The sequence below is a fragment of the Asparagus officinalis genome, chromosome 8 (assembly GCF_001876935.1).
Source record: "Asparagus officinalis chromosome 8, Aspof.V1, whole genome shotgun sequence".
Classification (NCBI taxonomy): domain Eukaryota; kingdom Viridiplantae; phylum Streptophyta; class Magnoliopsida; order Asparagales; family Asparagaceae; genus Asparagus; species Asparagus officinalis.
In genome coordinates, this window is record NC_033801.1 from 120,459,575 (window position 1) to 120,479,761 (window position 20,187).

At 34.0% G+C, this 20,187-nt stretch overlaps 1 protein-coding gene across 1 annotated transcript; it reads right to left on the reverse strand.

Annotated features, from left to right (window-relative positions):
* On the reverse strand, positions 12,520 to 14,958 carry LOC109821809. Its single transcript, XM_020387965.1, has one exon. The coding sequence runs from the start codon at positions 14,956 to 14,958 to the stop codon at positions 12,520 to 12,522; it is 2,439 nt and encodes an 812-aa protein (XP_020243554.1).

The following is a 20,187-nucleotide window of genomic DNA, read 5'->3' on the forward strand; positions in this document are numbered from 1 at the left end:
CACTCAGGAATGGGTAAAGCCTGTAGGGTTGTTGAAGGTCTCTGATGTTCTGCCTTAATCTGCTGACATGTAAAACAGTTAGCCACATACTCTGAAATCTCTCTGCGCATATGTGACGCCCCAGGGTTCACACAAGGCTGCAGTCCCAGATGAAACCCGGATTGTCAAACCTACCAAGTACCAACCACCATGCTACGACATGTTTCACCATCACAATCACTATCTCTCTAGTGGAAACAATAAATAGGTGAAGGTACAGATAAGCAAAATAGAAATAGGCAACATTGGATATACACAGAAGAAGCATAAGAAATATCAAGAATGAGACCAACTGAAATAGAATAGAAATATCTTTGAGTGTAAACTGGATCTCAAATACAATGAGTCAAATAAATAAAGTCTCTTAAGAGCTCTCAACTCTAAAATAAAGTACCAATATAGAGTCTGAAAATAATCAACTACATGTGGAGTTCTGCAAAAACTACAAAGTATAATAAATAGCTAAATGGACAACTAAGGAGTCCCATCAACCTGCGACTCTCCGTGTGTCGGACTCGCTACCTGAAAGAGGGGAAACAATGAGCGTCAAAGCGCTAGCGAGATCATCACTACCTCTCCCTAGGGGAAGGGGTAGGAGTATATAAGAAAATAAAGTCAGTACTTACATATATCAAATCATTCATATAACTCTCTATGAAAAACAAATAGTTGAGGAAATATACTCAAATCTCCAACCTAAAGAATAAATACATCATCCCGAATTACATCCGAGTAGATTGCTCTAATATAAGAGGATGTCAACCAAACCAAAACGAATATAACTACCGTCCATAACGGATGTGCCAAAATCTTAAAAGAAATACCATACTCGCGGGTAATCTATCATGGAAGTAAGACTTACAACTGATCAAATATCTACGTGTGCATCATCTTGTGTTATAGCGATACTCTTGTAATATTCTTACTCAATCGCTCTGCGGCAATAGGATTTATTATCTCCCTATTCCGGATACATGTAATAATGATACTATTATAATACTCTTACTCAATCGTTCTGCGGTAATAGGTTTTATCTTCCTATTTCCGGATACGTGAAAGATCAAATAATAGTCATGTGTATTTATAAATTTTAACTTGTGACAAAAGTGTGTTAATTTAACACAAACTAAGCATAAGTACACATATCTCGGTGTGCGTGTCCACATCTAAAGTTTACCATCATCTAAGGTGTTTAACAAGTTTTAACATTGTAGTTAATCATCACAAGGTCAAGATAAACACTCGACAAACAGAAATCAAACCAAAACCATGCATAGGCCAACATCAGACTGGCGGTCGACCATGACGGTCGATCGCGACGGCCAACATCAGACTGGCGGTCGACCATGACGGTCGATCGCGACGGCTCCAGGGACTACCCAGGTCTTTGCCTTACACGCGGTCGATCGTGACGGTCGACCGTGAGCCCAAAATCTAGTTTTTCCATGATTTTTTGTGTGTGTCGTGTTCACGTCGTGTTTTTGTGATTTAAATATGGTAAAAACTTCATGAATTTTGCATACAAACATGTTACAGCAAATAGAAATATCTAAAAATAAAATCAACATATATAACCATGATTTTATGCATTATATTTATATTCATAACCCTAAAACATGCATAAAAGCTCAAAACGACGAATCAAACTTCTTTATTTAGATTAACCACGTTTTAAAATCAACTTCAGATCTTAAATGCATCTATAAAATTCATTCTCAACCTTTTTAGCATGAAAAGACCTAATCTTTATACATTTAATTATGACGCCCCTGTTTTCACACATGGTTGCAGTCCAAAGTGAACGCAGAGATGTCAAACCTGCCATGCACCCACACTGTACAATAACATGTTTCACCAATCACAGTAATATCCTCTAGTAGAAACAAAATAAAAGCGTAGGTACAAAACAGGCTAAGAAATGGAACAACGACAATAGACATGATAAAGAAAGAAAGATATCTCATAAATAAAAGTCATGTCTCAATTATAAATAAACTGAAATACATCTGGAGTCTGAAATAACATAAGATGTCTCAACATGAATCAAAATAGAAAATCGTACTAAGGGAAATACATCTGGAGTCTGAAATAACATAAGATGTCTCAACATGAATCAAAATAGAAAATCGTACTAAGGCACACTGCCTTTACAATATGAGATAAACTCTAGGATCTAAACAAAATATTAAACTACGGTGGAGCCTCTAATAAATCTCATGTGACGATGACTATGCAAGAACTCTATCATCCTACGACTCTCCGGTTCTCCGAGTTACCTGAAAGAATATTAGGAGAAAAAGAACAACAAAAAGAGCGTCAGAGCGCTATAGCAAGATCATCTTCATCCGCCCCCAGGGGAAGGGCTACTAGGTATGATGGAGGCTCTATCTATAAGTGCATAGTCTACCTAGTTTATTTACCCTAAACTAAACTGGGGTTGATACTTAGAAACTCACAACACGAGACTGGTACGTCGAGCGAAATAATCCAAACAAGGAAACCCTCATGTATATACCATATGTCTCCAATTGTGAATCGCTAAATATTAACTTCAAAACTAAGAATAAATAAATAAAAGAAAGATAATACAGGAAATACTACATCATACATCTCAAAAAAAATGTCATATAAACTCCTCATACTACCCTTAGTGGGAAAAACCGATGTCGATATACTATCTCGTGTAACTAAGTTGTGAAATAACTTCATAATGGATCATATCGATGATGTTAAAATTCACCTACACTTAGGTTATTTATCAAATCGTCCTTCTCTAGAACTCTTCAACCCATCGCACCATCATGCAGACCGATAAATAGATATGTCAAATCATCACACTCACGTGTGGTCCAATAACTAGATATACAAGTTCATCGCACTCTCGTGCGGACCGATAACTAAGATGTCAATTCATCGCACTCCCGTACGGACCAGTAACTAAGTATAATAACTCATCGCATAATCATGCGGACCGATAGTTAGGTATATCAACCTCTGCGCATCTTCGTGCGGACCGATAAATAGGTACATCAACCTCTGCGCATCTTCATGCGGACCGATAAATAGGTATATCAACCTCTGCGCATCTTCGTGCGGACCGATAAAGGTGTGTAGTCCATCTGCGGTCTCATCACAGGACCCGACTATAACACTCGGAGTGTAGTCCATCCGCGGTCTCATTGCGGGACCCGACTAAACCCCACCCAACCGTTCATAATTATAATGTATATACTATAATACTCATTACTCTTAACGATTGTAACCTATTTGGATACCCCAAACGATGTGATCATGAGAACTCAAACTCCGTACGTATACTCCTCAGAATATGCGCGTGAATGTATCTACGTGCAGCTCGTACTTCGTGGTTGCGGGCAAACGTGCCAGACAAATCAAGACCGATCGGTCGGCTGGTCCTTCTGATCAGTCGACCGACCCCGAAGACAGATTGCGATTGACTAAATTTGGAAATTCACATAATCAAAATTTCTTCGAAAATAACAGGTCTAATACTATAGATAGATTTCGATAAACCTTCAAGTGATTATAGCTTAAATCTTGCTCAATTTGATATAATAGGACAAAAGTTTATTAATGTTCCTTACCCTTAGCAGTCGCTCAACATCACATAAAGTAAATGCTTCCAAAATACACGTCATCGTTTGTGCAAGAAAGCTTGTCTTGACAATATAGGATACTACACTCCCATTGGTTTATATCCAATAAACTACAAGTCAAACAACTGCAAATTTTAACATAGGTGAAGTATAGTCAAATATTTCACATTATTGTCGGAAATCAAAGTAAAGTGGTCATGACCCCTCTCGGTTCATGTCATATGTAGTTGTGTAATATCACAAATTAATCAACAATGTGAGTATAATAAAACACAGATGAACCTCTATACACTACCATACGAACAGAACTATACTTGACACTATAGTACACATACATGTTAAAGGTGAACACAATAATACTGCAAATGATACTGTAAGTATCCCGCCAACATTGTTGCATCAGCTTTTACGTAAAAAAAAAAAAAAACGGAGTAGTACACAAGTATTTATATCAGCAGACTTATATGTAAGAAATCATGAGGTTTCCGGCCATGAAGTGATGTGTTGTTGAGCATTGACATCAGAGACTTGTAAGTGCAGAACATTACAATACACTAGTACAGATTTTCGCTTGAATAGCGCTTAAATTTGGGCTTGGATAGCGCTTTTAAGCGCTATCCAAGCTACAGCTATGGTAGCTACAATAGCGCTTAAAAAAGCGCTATCCAAAGGCTCGACTATAATAGCGCTTTATACGATAGCGCTTATAAAAGCGCTATCCAATCATTTTAAAAAAAAAATCCCTTTGCTTCTATAGCGCATAAATAAGCGCTAATGTAGTCCAAAAAAAATTTTCGTTTGCTTCTATAGCGCATAAATAAGCGCTAATGTAGTTTAAAAAAAAAGCTATGATAGCGCTAAAATAAGCGCTATTGAAGCAAACGAGTTTTTGCATCTGTTTTTTTAATTATTTTTTTTTAATTTTTGATACCTAATTTTCTAGGTCTAAATATTTAAATACTTACATAAATAACGATTTTCTATCCATCAATAACAATCTAACAAAAGGACAAAAATAATATCCATTCATACAAAATATATATATGGACAAAAATAATATCCATTCATACAAAATATATATATTGCAATCATTCAGTCAAAACATTATATATAATTGTTAAAGTGGAAATACAAAAATTAGTTAGTAGCACAATCATAACTAATATCCTAAATGTTGTCCTTCAACTTGACATCTTCAACTTGACATCTTGTCCTTGAGGAACCGGTTATACAAATATCCTCCCCAATTGAATCCAAAATTCTCCATCTTCATTGGAGAATAAAATTTGAGTGGCTGACTATGAACAAACTGTAAAACACAAAAGTATAAAATATAATTAGATGAAATAAAATACTTCAAAAATCAAGAATGTATAAGTAATTCATTAAAATCATTTCTTACATAAACAGGAATACTGGTATCACCAAAAGCCAAAATATCCTAAATGTTGTCCTTCAACTTGACATCTTGTCCTTGAGGAACCGGTTATACAAATATCCTCCCCAATTGAATCTAAAATTCTCCATCTTCATTGGAGGATAAAATTTGAGTGGCTGACTATGAACAAACTGTAAAACACAAAAGTATAAAATATAATCAGATGAAATAAAATACTTCAAAAATCAAGAATGTATAAGTAATTCATTAAAATCATTTCTTACATAAACAGGAATACTGGTATCACCAAAAGCCAAGATATCCTTAATGAAGCAGCAAACATAATGACCACAATGAATGCCATCCATCTGCTTTGGACACTATCGAAAAAAAATTCAATTATATATATAAAATTTATTACCATATCTTGTATATACTAATTTTTAATATTGTAAAGTAATTACCTGAATGTTCGACCAATTGAATCTGTTGTATGCAGTCTTACTAATTTTGCCACCTCGAAGAGTCCGATAACTTTTCATACCACTATTTTGTATAAAGTAACAATATTATACACATGTATATATATATATATATATTTTCATATTTAATAAATATAAACTAAACATTATATTGCACTCACCCAACATTATGTGGCATCAATAATAGGTGGTCTTTTCCTGCATGCTTCAACAAAGGTTCTGCCAAATGATTGGACGACGTTCCACTACCTATGATGGGCGCAATGTGGGGCGACAGAAAAGAACCAGGCCGTCGCTGCCTCCGCTCGCCAGCTGCTTGGAGCTTGCATGATCGGGAGACCATTTGAGCCCGCAAATGTCGCCGGGCCCGTGTCCTCGGTAGCTTTGAACGACGTGGGCTGCGGACGGGATCCTGGGATCGCTGCTGACAACTCTGCCGTCTGAGCCCCCCGAGGTCAGCATGTCATCGCCTTTCCAGGCCAGAGACCCGACCTGGGACGACCTCCGGTGCGCGTTTCTCAGTGTCCTGGTCGGGCACTTCCGTTCGACGTCCCATATGTAAATCAGCGAATCGTACGTTCCGACGGCGAGGTGGCGGCGCAAAATATGCAACACCATTGAATTGTGAGGAGAATCTCCATTCTTGGGATAACCTAGTTTCTTAGCATAAACGGTTGACTCCACAATTTTCAAAGTAGGCTTATTACCCCCTATAGGAAGTTTCTGACTCTTGTTTGTGTTCATTTTAGGAGGTGGGCACTGCAAACAATTTTGAAAGAAAGTTAACATTTTCATCAGTACATAAAAGCATTGCTAGTATTGCTAGTATTCATCAGTACATGAAAGCATTATTGCTAGTATTCATCATCACATGAAAGCATTGCTAAAAATGTCCATAAAACAAGAACATGCATAAGCCAACATGTGGAGGTAAATCCTCATTAATTCTTGCATATGATGTTTTAAGTGATCTACTTTTGATTTAGTTTTACCATTAAATTTGTCAGCAAAGCCAAGTTTTTCTGTATTATCAATGGTTGCATGCTTCTATGGTGGCTTACTCTTATTTTCAAGCGAGGGGAGTAATCCTGAGTATAAAAGTTTGTAGTGAGTTTCATTCTGTGAAATGTTGTGCTAATCAGTCAGAGTTCCCCTATTAGAGAAAATTGGTATAGATAACCCTTACTTATATGCAATGATGTCTACATTTAAATGTAAGAACCTTAACATCTGTGTTCCATTTTTGTGCAAAGTTAAGCGGGTTTTCTGATATTTAGCCTATCATTTAACTTCTTTGTGTTAGTTTGGTATTATTGTGTTCCATTTTTTGTGCATTTCTGCTCTAGTTGGTATATATATTTCTTATTTGTAATATTAATTGGTGTGCAAGTAATATGAGCATCCGTTCATTGTTAATTTGCTATGTGCATTTTATTTGTATTTAATCATGTTTTCAGTCAATTTTTGATTGCTTATGCTTATGTTTAGCTGTCATTGTGATCTAATATTCATATGATTGTCATATGATTAAATATTTAACAATTCCAAATTATCTGAATTGTTTGTTTGTGGGAAGAAGGCTCAAAATATAGAGGTAAAGTGACATAATATAGCAGCTGAAATAGTGTAGACTCAAGCCATAATTTACATACTTTAACATTGTTTGTTTAGTGAGCTAGGAAATATGATAAAAGAAGTATCTTAAACACTGCCAAATTGGGTTTGGTTGTTATATACAGTACTAAAAATGCTCATGAAAGACACCAGCTTGTCCTATCATTTTACCTCTATTTTCAAAGACACTAGCTTCTTTGGCCATGAAATGAAATATCCAACAGCTTCTCCTACCGTCCTAACCTCGTCAGTACGTTGCGGCACTGTTGAATGTCTCTCGGATTCTACCGCCACCTCAAATTGTATCCTCGCATAACCTGAAATTGTATTCTCTAGGTATATCAAATCTATATCAGATAGAATGTGTACTTTTTTAAAATAAAATTTAACAGGTAACTACAAACAACCTCAGTAAAAGATATACAAACCTAAACAATAACCCATCTAGTTCCCATAATACCACAGTTTAAAGATTCTGCAGTAACAATTAGCTTTCTCAATTTACATAAAAAATGGCTAAAATATGAGGGATTACTTTTTGCAATCATTGTTTTCTAAACAAACAGATAGGATGTTTACTTTGTATGCATGCTACATTCAATATAAATTGCATTTTCACTATAAATGCTGGTTAATCCATCTGTTAGGTCATCAGCAAAATCCTAGTTGGTTAGGATTACTAAGTTGAGAGGGGTGATCAAAGTGATAACATTATTCTAACCTTCTGGTAGTGGAATGCCATGAAGAATCTCATTTGGGCGATTATGCAAAATACCTTGCCCGACATGTCTACGGGGGTTCTCAACATACAAATAACACGTAATAGGACCCTAGCAATGTACAATATGTTAGTCTTCAGGAAGAATATCAGGAAGATCTAATATAGTAGTGGAACGCCATGAGGTACAATATGAACATCTAATATATATACCTCAGGAAGATCATCATCCGGAGCATCAACGTCTTCCTCTGAATCCATGGCAGCATCATCATCATCAAAATTATCCATATGACTAGAGGAACAGGAAGGCACCATAGGTTGAAAGCCTTTAGTCTTCATCTCCTGCATGTCTTTCTCTAATCGATTGCATTGCCTTTTCAACTTTGCCATTTCAGACAATTTGGGTGCCGAAGATAAAGACCTCTTCGTAACCCCCCAGCCACATCCTCGCACACGACCAGAATACTCTAAAGGAATTGCTCGATCAAGCAAGTCTTCAACCTTTATATCATTCAGCTCATCTTCTTCCAACTCTTTTGTTATCCGAACCTAATCCATGTCCACTTCATTCAAATTACTTAAGTAGCATGCACATCCAAAAATTCATGCAAATTAGAGACCTATCTTCGAGCTAACGAAATGTGATAAGCAATATTTATACAATTCTTTCTCATAAAATTTCCACATTTGCGCTGCAATAAACAGTTTGCTTGATTTTGCATTTTAATTAATACTCAGTGGGCAGAATCTAGCATATAGAAGGCATCTTAGTTATTGTTTTTCTTTTCTATAAAAGAAATCGAGGCAGCATATCAAAGTTAATCTAGTACAAATTGGTTATGTTATATTTGGCGGAAGTCAAAGGTAATTCTATAATATCAACCTATTCTTAGTGCTTTGCTAGCTTACTTTTCATCAAATCAATTATGGATGCTTTATTTACTTGTATGAAGGATTTGGAATCAATTTTTTTTCCTCCTTATAGGTCTTCATTTATTAATGCACCTGATACACTAAGCAACCAATTTTCGGATTTGCAGGAAAGGGAAATCAATTTTTTGTGAAACAGTGGACTGAAACTAGTAAGGCAACATTTGCATAAATCCTGTAAATGGGAGAAGCAGGCCTTAAGATGTTCAAACTTAACTGAATTATTGGGAGGTTTATGCTAAAAGAATGATACAGTAGTAGGTAGGAGACAAATGTAGCAGAGGAAACAATAGAATGATACAGATGTCTATTTGAAAAACTGATGTCTATTTGAAAAACTGAGAAAATTATTCAAATAACAAATGAAGTAGGCTATTACCACATCCTCAAGTATTCGCAAGGAACAAGGATCATCAACCTGGTTCTCAGCATTCATCCTCGCATGCTTCCAAGTATCTAACCTAGTGACTACAGGGTCCTCTTCTCCTTCACGTAGTTTTTGTTCGATCTGCAAATTTCAAGCCCACAATAGGGGAGGGGGTAAGTATAAATTAGTACTTTGGTCATATATAGATGTGCAAATAGATAATTAACTGGTACATTTCACAACAGCAACCATATATTCCGTATTAACTTTACTAACAATCTGTACCGCTATCTAATAATTAATAAATACAATCTGCTCTCTCAGCCGTGCATAACCCACACATGCTTTCCTATATCGCGCCTCCATTGTTTCCGCTCTCTCTTTGTTTATTTTGCTTCTTTCCTACAATTGAATGTTGTCATTAGTTGGTTTAAATTGTAATATCCTCTAATTGAAAGTAATGTAATAACGTGAACGTTACCTTAAAATCTCGAGTCAATGTGTGTGCCACAAAAGCTTTCCAGTGATCAAACACAGAAGACAAGTGCGAGTATATGAAAGGTGGTTCGTCCGAGTAGTTACCCTGACTATCTCTTGCAAGATTCTGTAACCTTGTCCGAAAAACTCTATGCAAGCAACCAGCACGAGAAACAATCATTTTTTTACGTGATTCGTCAATCCCAGCAAATGTTTCCTATTGAAGATGCAAACTAATTAACAAATATCCATCTTTACTCTTTAGCTACTGTAATTAACAAACTAGTTAACAAAGTACATCATCAACTATAGATACCTCAAATATATGAAATGGTAATGCTTGCAAAACATTGTATTTTAATCAACTAGTAAAATTGGACTATTTATTGTCATCTTCTTTTGCCATAAAATGTCCTGTTCTTTTAGAAATAATTAAATTACTATGTTGTCATGGACCCCAAAAAAAAGACAAATATGTATACAATTTGTTACTATGATGTCCATGGCAATCCTGTACTTTTAGATTTTAAGATTTGTCCATCTTTGTATACAACTTACTCTTTGTTTTCAAGCAATTTGCAACAGCTTCATCATAAAATACTTACTGTAAAATATAACAACTTACATCAAAATATGCAACTTACGGTCGCATATAATAACTCTACAATAAAAAAATATTATATGTCAAGCTACTGAAATGCACTTGGTTGAGTGATTATCGAACTGAGTTGGTTTAACATAAATGCAGATAATTTTTTTTGGGTTTATGTCCACTCACACAAAAAAAAAGGTTCATTTGACTATCACCACATTAATATTAATGAAAAAGATAACCAAATTTTGAGGTCAATGGTGTCATCAATTGATCTGTATACGCTCAAATCAAAGAAGGAACCAAATGCAAACGAAACCCTTCCGTGATCAACTAAATAACTATGCTGTATTTTTTGTAGTTATGTATATAGTTACTTCAGAAAATGAACTCAAAAACAATGAATTAAAGCACCCCATGGTGCTTAATCTATTAAGGTATAAGTTAATGTGAGCAATTATGAACCTATGTGTTATATGAAAATAATGGAAATGAATTTTACCCGTGATCACAAGAGCTGCTATCTCTCCGTAATATATTTGGGTATTATGTCATAAACAGTGGGGAAAAAAGGAAAGATTCAGCATTAAGTGCTCCCTGCCACTAAAGCAACAGTATCAAATCCGCATGCAGTTATTTCCATCTAAAAATCAAAATCAAAATCAAGTATTTACGCTAGATCGATCTCTATTCCCTCTCAGCTTTGAATGTTCCTTCTTCCGCAAGTAATTAACTCAAACAGGGAGGGGTTTTGTACAAAGGGAATCTGTGCGGTTGCAATAATCAATAATGATACAACAACTCACCCCCTATTTGTGTGTAGCATTAAATTGGACTATTTATATATCAATGAAAATGTTAAAATTAAACAAGTATACCTTGACTTCATCCCAAAATTTTTCTTTCAAGGGCAACAAATCCTTATTACGCCAATCCGTAATAGTGATTGGAAAAGTTCTTCTACTACAAGAGCCTATGAAGTGTGCTAGGGTCATCGACTCTTTGCCAATTGGTTGGCCCATTTCATTAAAGTTCACCTTTAATATATCTCCTTTAGCCCTTTTCTTCTTAACATTCACCATAGTGACTATTCCTCGAGACTGAATCTCAGAAATGCCACTAGTACCATCGGAACCCCCTGTCTCGCCTTCTTTTGAACCACCCTGACCATTCCCACCATCCTGACCATCACGGCGAGCACGACCTTTGCTTTGGGATTTAGTAGTCATCCTGTAAAATAAAAAATAGAATAATAAATAACAAGTTCAAATTTGCATATAATCAATTGTGTGCCAAAAATAAGGGAACATACTAGAATATAAGTACAGTGGGATTACATATAAATAACAAATACTCCTATATAAAAGAAAAAACACATACATTTCTTCTTGGCTTTAGCTATCCTCTTTCGTTTGGTAGTTGACTTTGATCGTTCATGACCATATACATTCACTAAATCTGGATTTACATATTCACCCTCATCATGATCATGTCTTGAATATAAGCGTTGATCAATATCATAATCGTAAGTGCTCGAGCAATCATATACGTTCCCAAAAGGATCATTAATTGTGTCAACGTCCTCATCAACATGGTCACTAACTTGATAACTATTATTGAACTTGTTTGACAAGATAACGATTGACCACTTCTTATCAATTGGGTCACTAACATAAAACACTTGCTTAGCTTGCGCTGCCATAATGAATGAATCGTCTTTGTACCCAACCTTTTTCAAATCGACCCGTATGAAGCCAGAACTTTCAACATGTACCCCATGAGGAATTCTAACCCAACTACAGTCAAACACAGGAACTCGGAATCCGACATAGTCAATTTCCCAAATATTGATGATTTGTCCAAAGTATGTCATATTTGTCTGGTTTAGTGCGCTGGCATTGAGAGAAACCCCGCTATTCTGCATAGTACTCCCCTCATCGTGTTCTCTAGTGTAAAATGTGTATCCATTGATGAGATAACATTTGTAAGAGTACACATGCATATCCGGTCCTCTTGACAAAAACTTGACCCTTTCTGATACTGAATCACTGTTCGTTAAGATCTTACCATGAATATGACCAGATAACCAATCAATGAAGGTAGATTTGTGCTCCACTTCAATCCAATTAGAGTCTTTATCAGGATGATCTTTTACGAGACCCTGCTTGTGCAACTCAACATAAGGAACAACATCAACTGTGTTATGTAGAACACACAAGTGCACCCGTCGCCATTGGTCGAGGTTGATCAACATTGGTTGACCATCGGTTGACCACCTGTTACACCTTCACCGTCAATCCTATCAGTGTGACGAGTATGTGGAAGTCCAATGTTGACCACCTGTTACACCTTCACCGTCAATCCTATCAGTGTGACGAGTATGTGGAAGTCCAATAGCTTCGACATTTGGGATATATTCAGACCAGTATTCAATTGCTTCTTCAACTAGATATGTTTTAGCGATGCAAGCTTCCGGTCGGTACCTGTTCCTCACATAATAACCTTTCAACACTTTCATATATCGCTCCATGCCATACATCCATCTCATACGAGCAGGACCACACATCCTCGTCTCGTAAACCAAGTGTACAGTCAAATGAATCATGATGTCAAAGAAAGATGGTGGGAAATACATCTCAAGCTCACAAAGTGTTTGTATAATCACCTTTTGTAAACTTGACAAGCTTCTTGGATCTATCACCTTGCTACTCATGGCTTTGAAAAACCAACATAACTTTGTGATAGTGTTACGTACATTTTCTGGCAGAATAGCACGAATTGCAATCGGGAGCAGATTCTCAATGATGACATGATAATCATGAGATTTTAAATTCATCAGTTTCAACCCATCTAAAGTTACAAGACTTTGTATGTTGGACGAGTACCCCTCTGGAACCTTCACGGAGTGGAGTGTATTGAGTAACACAATCTTCTCTTCCTTCAACAAAGTATGAGCGGCATGAGGTAAGTATGGTGCTTTCCCCTCCTTTGATACAGGTGCAAGTTCTTCTCTTATATTCATAGCAACCATGTCCTTTCGTGCATTCAGTCCATCTTTAGATTTTAAAGTGTCACCTAACAAAGTATTTATCACACTAGCAGCAACGTTTTTCTCATTGTGCATGAGATCAATAAAATGCCTAACAAACAAGTCCTTCCAGTAAACTAATTGAAAAAAGATTGATTCTTTCTTAAAACCTCTAGTGGGAATAGACTTTAAAAACTTTTTACCAAACTGTGTCTTAAGGTTCTCCACTTCTTTTAGCACATCAAGACCTGACAATGTAGGAGGTGGAGACCGATCTTCAACTTCACCATTGAATGCCTCACACATAGATCTGTATGGATGACTTGGATCCAACCACCGTCTATGCCCCATGTAAACCGACTTCTTACAATGACGCAATCGAAGATGATCAGTGTCATTGGTACACCATGGACACGCACAACACCCCTTCACACTATATCCAGAAAGGTTGCCATAAGCTGGGAAATCATTGATTGTTCCAAACAACATAGCCTTCAATCTGAAATTATCCTTTCTGTACGCATCGTATACATCAACACCCTCTTCCCACAACAACTTTAAGTCCTCGATTAAAGGAGCCAAATATACATCAATGTCGTTACCAGGTTGCCGAGGTCCTGATATCAAAATAGACAGCATCATATACTTGCGCTTCATGCATAACCAAGGGGCCAGGTTATAGATCATCAAAATCACGGGCCATGTACTATGGGAAGTACTTTGAAGACCATGAGGATTCATTCCATCTGTTGAAAGTACTAAGCGCAAGTTTCTTGATTCCTTACCAAATTCTGGATATTTATTATCAAATGTCTTCCACTGGGGTGAATCAGCTGGGTGTCTTAACATTCCATCTTTAATTCTTTCATCATCATGCCATGTCAAGTATTTAGCATCTTCTGTGCTACTATACAACCTCCTAAATCTAGGAATTATAGGAAAGTACCACATAACTTTGGCTGGGGAGTTGTTTTTCTTATATCGCTTCTTACTACACTTGGGACATTCACTCAATTCTGCATACTCTTTCCTAAATAAAATACAATCATCCGGACAAGCATGGATCTTTTCATGTGTTAACCCGATAGATTTGAGCAATTGCTTAGCATCATATGCTCTACGAGGGAGCACATTCCCATCTGGCAAGAGTCCACTTACGGCTTCTAACAACTCTGTGAAGAACACATCAGAAACTTGGTGACTAGCTTTTAAGTTGTACAAGATCAAAACAGCCGACGACTTTGAAGCTTTGGTACAACCCGACCACAATGGTAGCCCAGCATCCCCCCTTAAGTCATCAGACATATCAGGATGATCCTGCAACTCTTCATTGACAACACTTGTGAAATTATTCATCCCACTAGATTTATCATCACCAGCTCCCATACTACTTGTGTTCATTATATTTGAAAACTCAAATTGCGAGCCTAGTTGAGTTGATGAACTATATTTACCTTTGCCACTTGAGCTACATTTACCTTTGCTCTCACCATGATATGTCCAAACCTTATATGTTCTGTCAATACCGTGAAACATTAAATGCTCACGCAACTCCATTTGACCCCTAACCTCTTTGACATTTAGACATTTTCGACACGGACAATTAATGAACATCGAATTTTTGGCATTCTTAGTTGCATGAGCACAAAACTCTTCTACCCCTTTCTTATACTCTTCAGATAATCGATCTGCATTTACCCAGTCTCGATCCATCGAAAACAATACTACAAAAATAATACAAGATCAAAAGAGAGAGAGGTAAACCATCTGTTATTGTGAAGAATAACTACGTTTACGAGAAAGCTGTGAAAATTTTAGATAAGTACTGCTGCAAGGATTTTCAAACTTACTACATTTAACGCTCAAACAAAACCATACTAGGATTGTTATTTACATACATATACATATATATATAATATAACCATACTAGGATTATTATTTACATGCAAGGTGGATTTGTTCCAACGAAATGAAGGAATTTTAAATTATTAATTGAGTTTTCTTGGAATCAGCACTACTAATACAACAGATTCTACAAATCTACACAGACAAAAACTCAACCCATCAAACCTCCTTTTTTTTAAACCCCCCTTCTTCAATCCTGTAATTTTAACTTATTGTGAGCTTACGTTTCTTCAATTTGGAGGTAAACCAGTTTTCACGGAATTTTAAATTATTAATTGAGTTTTCTTGGAATCAGCACTACTACTACAACAGATTCTACAAAAACATATTCTACAAATCTACACAGACAAAAACTCAACCCATCAAACCTCCTTTTTTTTAAACCCCCTTCTTCAATCCTGTAATTTAACTTATTGTGAGCTTACGTTTCTTCAATTTGGAGGTAAACCAGTTTTCACTCTATCTCAAAAAAGTATGCCAGTCCAATGTGTAATGAATTAGAAAAGATTTTCTTGTCTGTGAGCATTGTGTTTACCTTAGAATTAAGGAGATAAATTCTCTAAGTTATGGCTGATAACTTCCAGAATTGGTAGAATTACAGAATTGGCAGAATTCGGCACGACTTCAGCAGCTCGAATAATGGATTCCCAACCCTAATTCAAAACCAGTGACATAAATTCAGTAAGGAGCATTGTGTTTACCTCAGAATTAAGGAGATAAATTCTCTAAGTTATGGCTGATAACTTCCAGAATTGCCGAATTGGCAGAATTCTGCACCACTTCAGCAGCTCGAATAATGGATTCCCAACCCTAATTCAAAACCAGTGACATAAATTCAGTAAGTCACAAAGTAATAAGTCACAAACCAGTTTCATGCTCTTCTAGGCTTCTTTTAGTACACAAGTATTAAACCTAAAATCAAAATCTAAAGTACACAAACTCAATTAAACACCACAAAATCAAAACAGATAATCCCGAGTTGGAACTAAAGAAATTAAACCTAAAGTAAGAACGAAAATCAGAAAGCAATTGAACCTAAAATTAGAAAGCAATTATCACATCCGAAATCCCTATTTTGCCAGCTCTAAAGATGATGAAAATATAATGAATTTCATAAAATCGAATTTGAATTCCAGAGAGTGAATAAAAATGCACAAAAAAATGAGCACCCTAAAATCGACATCAATTTTAGTAATTGACCAAGCAAATCAAAATTAAAAAATAATAATGTGCCCAAAAATTGAAATCAATTCCAACCCTTCATCTATTTTCAGTATTTAGTTTAGAATTGATTATGAAAACGCACCTGGAAACACTAATCGCACCTGTAAACACAAATCTCTGTCTTCAGAATTTAGTTTAGTATTGATTATGAAAAATTAGGGGTTAAAAAATTAGGGATTTTGATGGAATTATTAGGAGGCGGCGAAAGACCGGCGAAATACCGGCGAAAGACCGGCAAAAGACAGGCGAACGAGCGGCGATTTTGGGTTTGAGAACGAGCGGCGATTTTGTGGAGTTGTTCAGCGATTTTGTGGGTTTGTGGAGTTGTTCAGCGATTTTGTGGGTTTGTGGGTTAGATGAAGCGCGCGGTTTTGTGAAATATTAGATGAAGCGTGTGGTTTTCTGAAATATTAGATGAAGCACGCGGTTTCCTGAACTTATTAGGAGTAATAATAGTTTTATTAATTAAATTTTAATTTTGAAACTATAATAGCGCTTATGAAGCGCTATTTAAGAGAATAACAACATAGCGCTTTAGAAGCGCTATTTAAGTGAACCCGGAATCAACTCACATAGCGCTTTAGAAGCGCTATCGTCATATAGAGCTTTAGAAGCGCTATCCAAGTAACCCATGTAACACTTATCATATAGCGTTTTATTGAAGCGCTAAAGAAGCTTCAACTGGTATAGCGCTTAACTAACAAGCGCTATTGCTGCAATTTTTCTTTTAATTTTTTTTTTAATTTCAATATGCAAATAAGCGCTATTCAAGCAGCCACTTAGATAGCGCTTTTAAAAAGCGCTATCTAAGTGGCGTTTCCTAAGCCTAAATCTGTAGTAGTGAAGGAGAGTCTTCTCTCCACTTCTATTGTAATATTGGATTTCATTGATTTGTAATAAACATTCAATCAATACAAATCTCACATCGAGACCTAAATTTTACGATCCTACAATTACAATGATATTACTATTCAATATTAAATAAATTTTATTATATAAGATTATATGACTCTTTTTAATAAATTATAAAGTATATATATGGAAACCTCGATGCTTATAGCCAGTAGTTGGGCTCCACAAAATAGGTTAACTTTATATTATAGTTTACTATTTGTAGTACTATTCGCAATGTCATTACCTTTTCTCTTTATCTTATTATTCATACTTTTTTGATGTATGTTCTCTTTTGCTAATCATTCAATTGGCTATATTTAATTTTTATAATATTAGACGTTAGAATATTCTCTTCTATTTAAAAAGTGTTGATATAATTTTCTTAAAAAATATATACACACAGTAACAATAGTATATACTTAAGTGCAACTCAAATATTGACTTGAAGCCTATTTAGAGTGAGGTCCTTTCTATGCTAGAATGGTGAAATAGTGATTACACAGTCTAAAAGTTATTAAAAAAAATTCTACAAAAAAGGTAATTTAATATGTTAAATTAAGAACTAATTTATAAAATATACATGGGCAATGCAGATAGTTATAAGAACTAATTTAAGCATAAATAATTATTATTTTAGTTACTAATTTTATACTCGTAACTATGAAATAAATCTCCAGCAAAAAATAGGAATTGAGATTGTATTATGTTGTAGGTAAATAAATAAATGTTATTAGAGGTCCTCTTTATATTAAATTTAAGAGTAATCATTTAAATTATTAAGCACAAAATATTAGCTCATGTGAGAAAGTAAAGTAATTTATGGTCTATATATGTATATGATCAACCAATCAAATGTATTAAAATTATGATGATCACAGTCAAAATTATATGATGAGTTTACATTAAATATAATTTCTAAAAAATAGTAAATTAAAGTCAATCTTTTTAAGCATTATATAGATTGTTTGAAATTTTTTGCATATATAAACTATACTGCCTAGGAATAGTAATGTGCACACTTAACTATGGTCTAATAATCTTATGAACGACTTATTCTTTAATATCATCATTAATTGATGTATATGTGTATTACACTAAAAAGACAATAAAAATTTAGAAAACTACAAAATAAACACTATCAAAAGTTTTAAAAAGAGTAAAAACACCCTAAATTTTGTAATTTACAAATGCACAAAACTATTAAATATTACATTGAAATCAAGGAATTACAAAAAAATTATGAAAATTTTTCAAACTTTGGAGGGATAATATGCAATGACTATACTTTAAGGATGTTTTTATAAATTTCAAATTTAATAGATTTTTAATTAATTATGTTCTTTTTTAAAAAAGTTATAAGTAATATTTACCATAAAAAGCTTTTCCAAAACCTATACTTTTAAAAAATGTATGATATTTTTTACAAAATTTTAATTTTTTAGGGGTTGTTAGTAATTTTGCATATTTATTTTAGTGTCTACAGGTTAGAAACTTTTATGGTGTTTTTCTTGTAAATTATGAATTTTAAGGACTTTTTATAATTTTTTAAACTTATAGGTATTTTCTATAGATTATAAATTGTTTATAGACTATTTAAAATTCCTATGCTTTCAATTTGGTAATAAATTTAAAATTTTTAGGGTGTTTTTTTATAAATTTTGAATTTTAAATGTTTGTTTGTAATTTTTAAAACTTTAAGGGTGTTTTCTATAAATTATAAATTATGTAGGGAATATTTATAATTCTTATATTTTTAATGTACTGTTAGGTTAGAAATTATTAGGATTTTTATAAATTTTATAATTTTAAGATTTTTATTTTGCAATTTGTAAAAAGTTCAGAGTGTGTATTGCAAATTCCATAAATTTTTGGGGGTTGCTTGTGTTATTTGTAGGTTTTTAGTATTTTTATAGATTTAAAATTTTCAAGGAGTTTTTTATAAATTTTTAATTTTTAGGGGTGTTTTTGTAATTTTTAAAACTTACAAGATAATTTCAGTCAAAAAACATTCAGTTTCTAATTAGTATATGTTTTTCAGATTTCTTACTAAATTGAGATAAGTAAAATTTATAAATTTCAAGATGCTTTAATAAAATTTTGAATTTGTAGGGGTATTTTTGTAATTTAAAAAAATTAGAGAATATTGTTTACAAAGTCCAAAAAATTATAGGTGCTTGCTAGCATATGTTTTTTAGATTTTTCTATGAACTGAAATAAGTAAGGGATTTGAATTATATGAAACATATATATTTTATCCAATAACATGTTAAGTCTCATTATGAATGGAATAAATTATTTGGTTACCAATTCAAAGAAGTTAGGATAATTAGAATAGATTAGAATAATAATGTAATATTTAAAAAAAGTTAAGGGTAATATTGACCATAAAAAGATTTTTCCGTACTCGTACTTTTTAAAGGAGTGTTTTCTATAATTATAAATTATGTAGGGGATACTTATAATTCTTATATTTTTAATGTACTATTAGGTTAGATATTAGGATTTTTATAAATTTTACAATTTTGAAAGTTTTATTTTGCAATTTGTAAAAAGTTTAGAGTGTGTATTGTAAATTCCATAAATTTTTAGGGCTATTTGTGTTATTTGTAGGTTTTTAGTATGTTTATAGATTTGAAATTTTTAAGGTATTTTTTTATAAATTTTGAATTTTTAAGGGTATTTTTGTAATTTTTAAAACTTACAAGATATTTTCTCCAAAGTCAAAAACATTCAGTTTCTAGTTAGTATATGTTTTTCAGATTTCTCATTGAATTGAAATAAGTAAAATTTATAAATTTTAAGATGTTTTAATATAATTTTGAATTTGTAGGGGCGTTTTTGCAATTTAAAAAACTTGAAGAATATATTTTGCAAAGTTAAAAAACTTGTAGGTGTTGGCTAGCATATGTTTTTTAGATT

Bases quoted from the DNA above. Each gene is read 5' to 3' on its own strand.
- LOC109821809 (XM_020387965.1), bottom strand. From the start codon at position 14,958: ATGGATCGAGACTGGGTAAATGCAGATCGATTATCTGAAGAGTATAAG.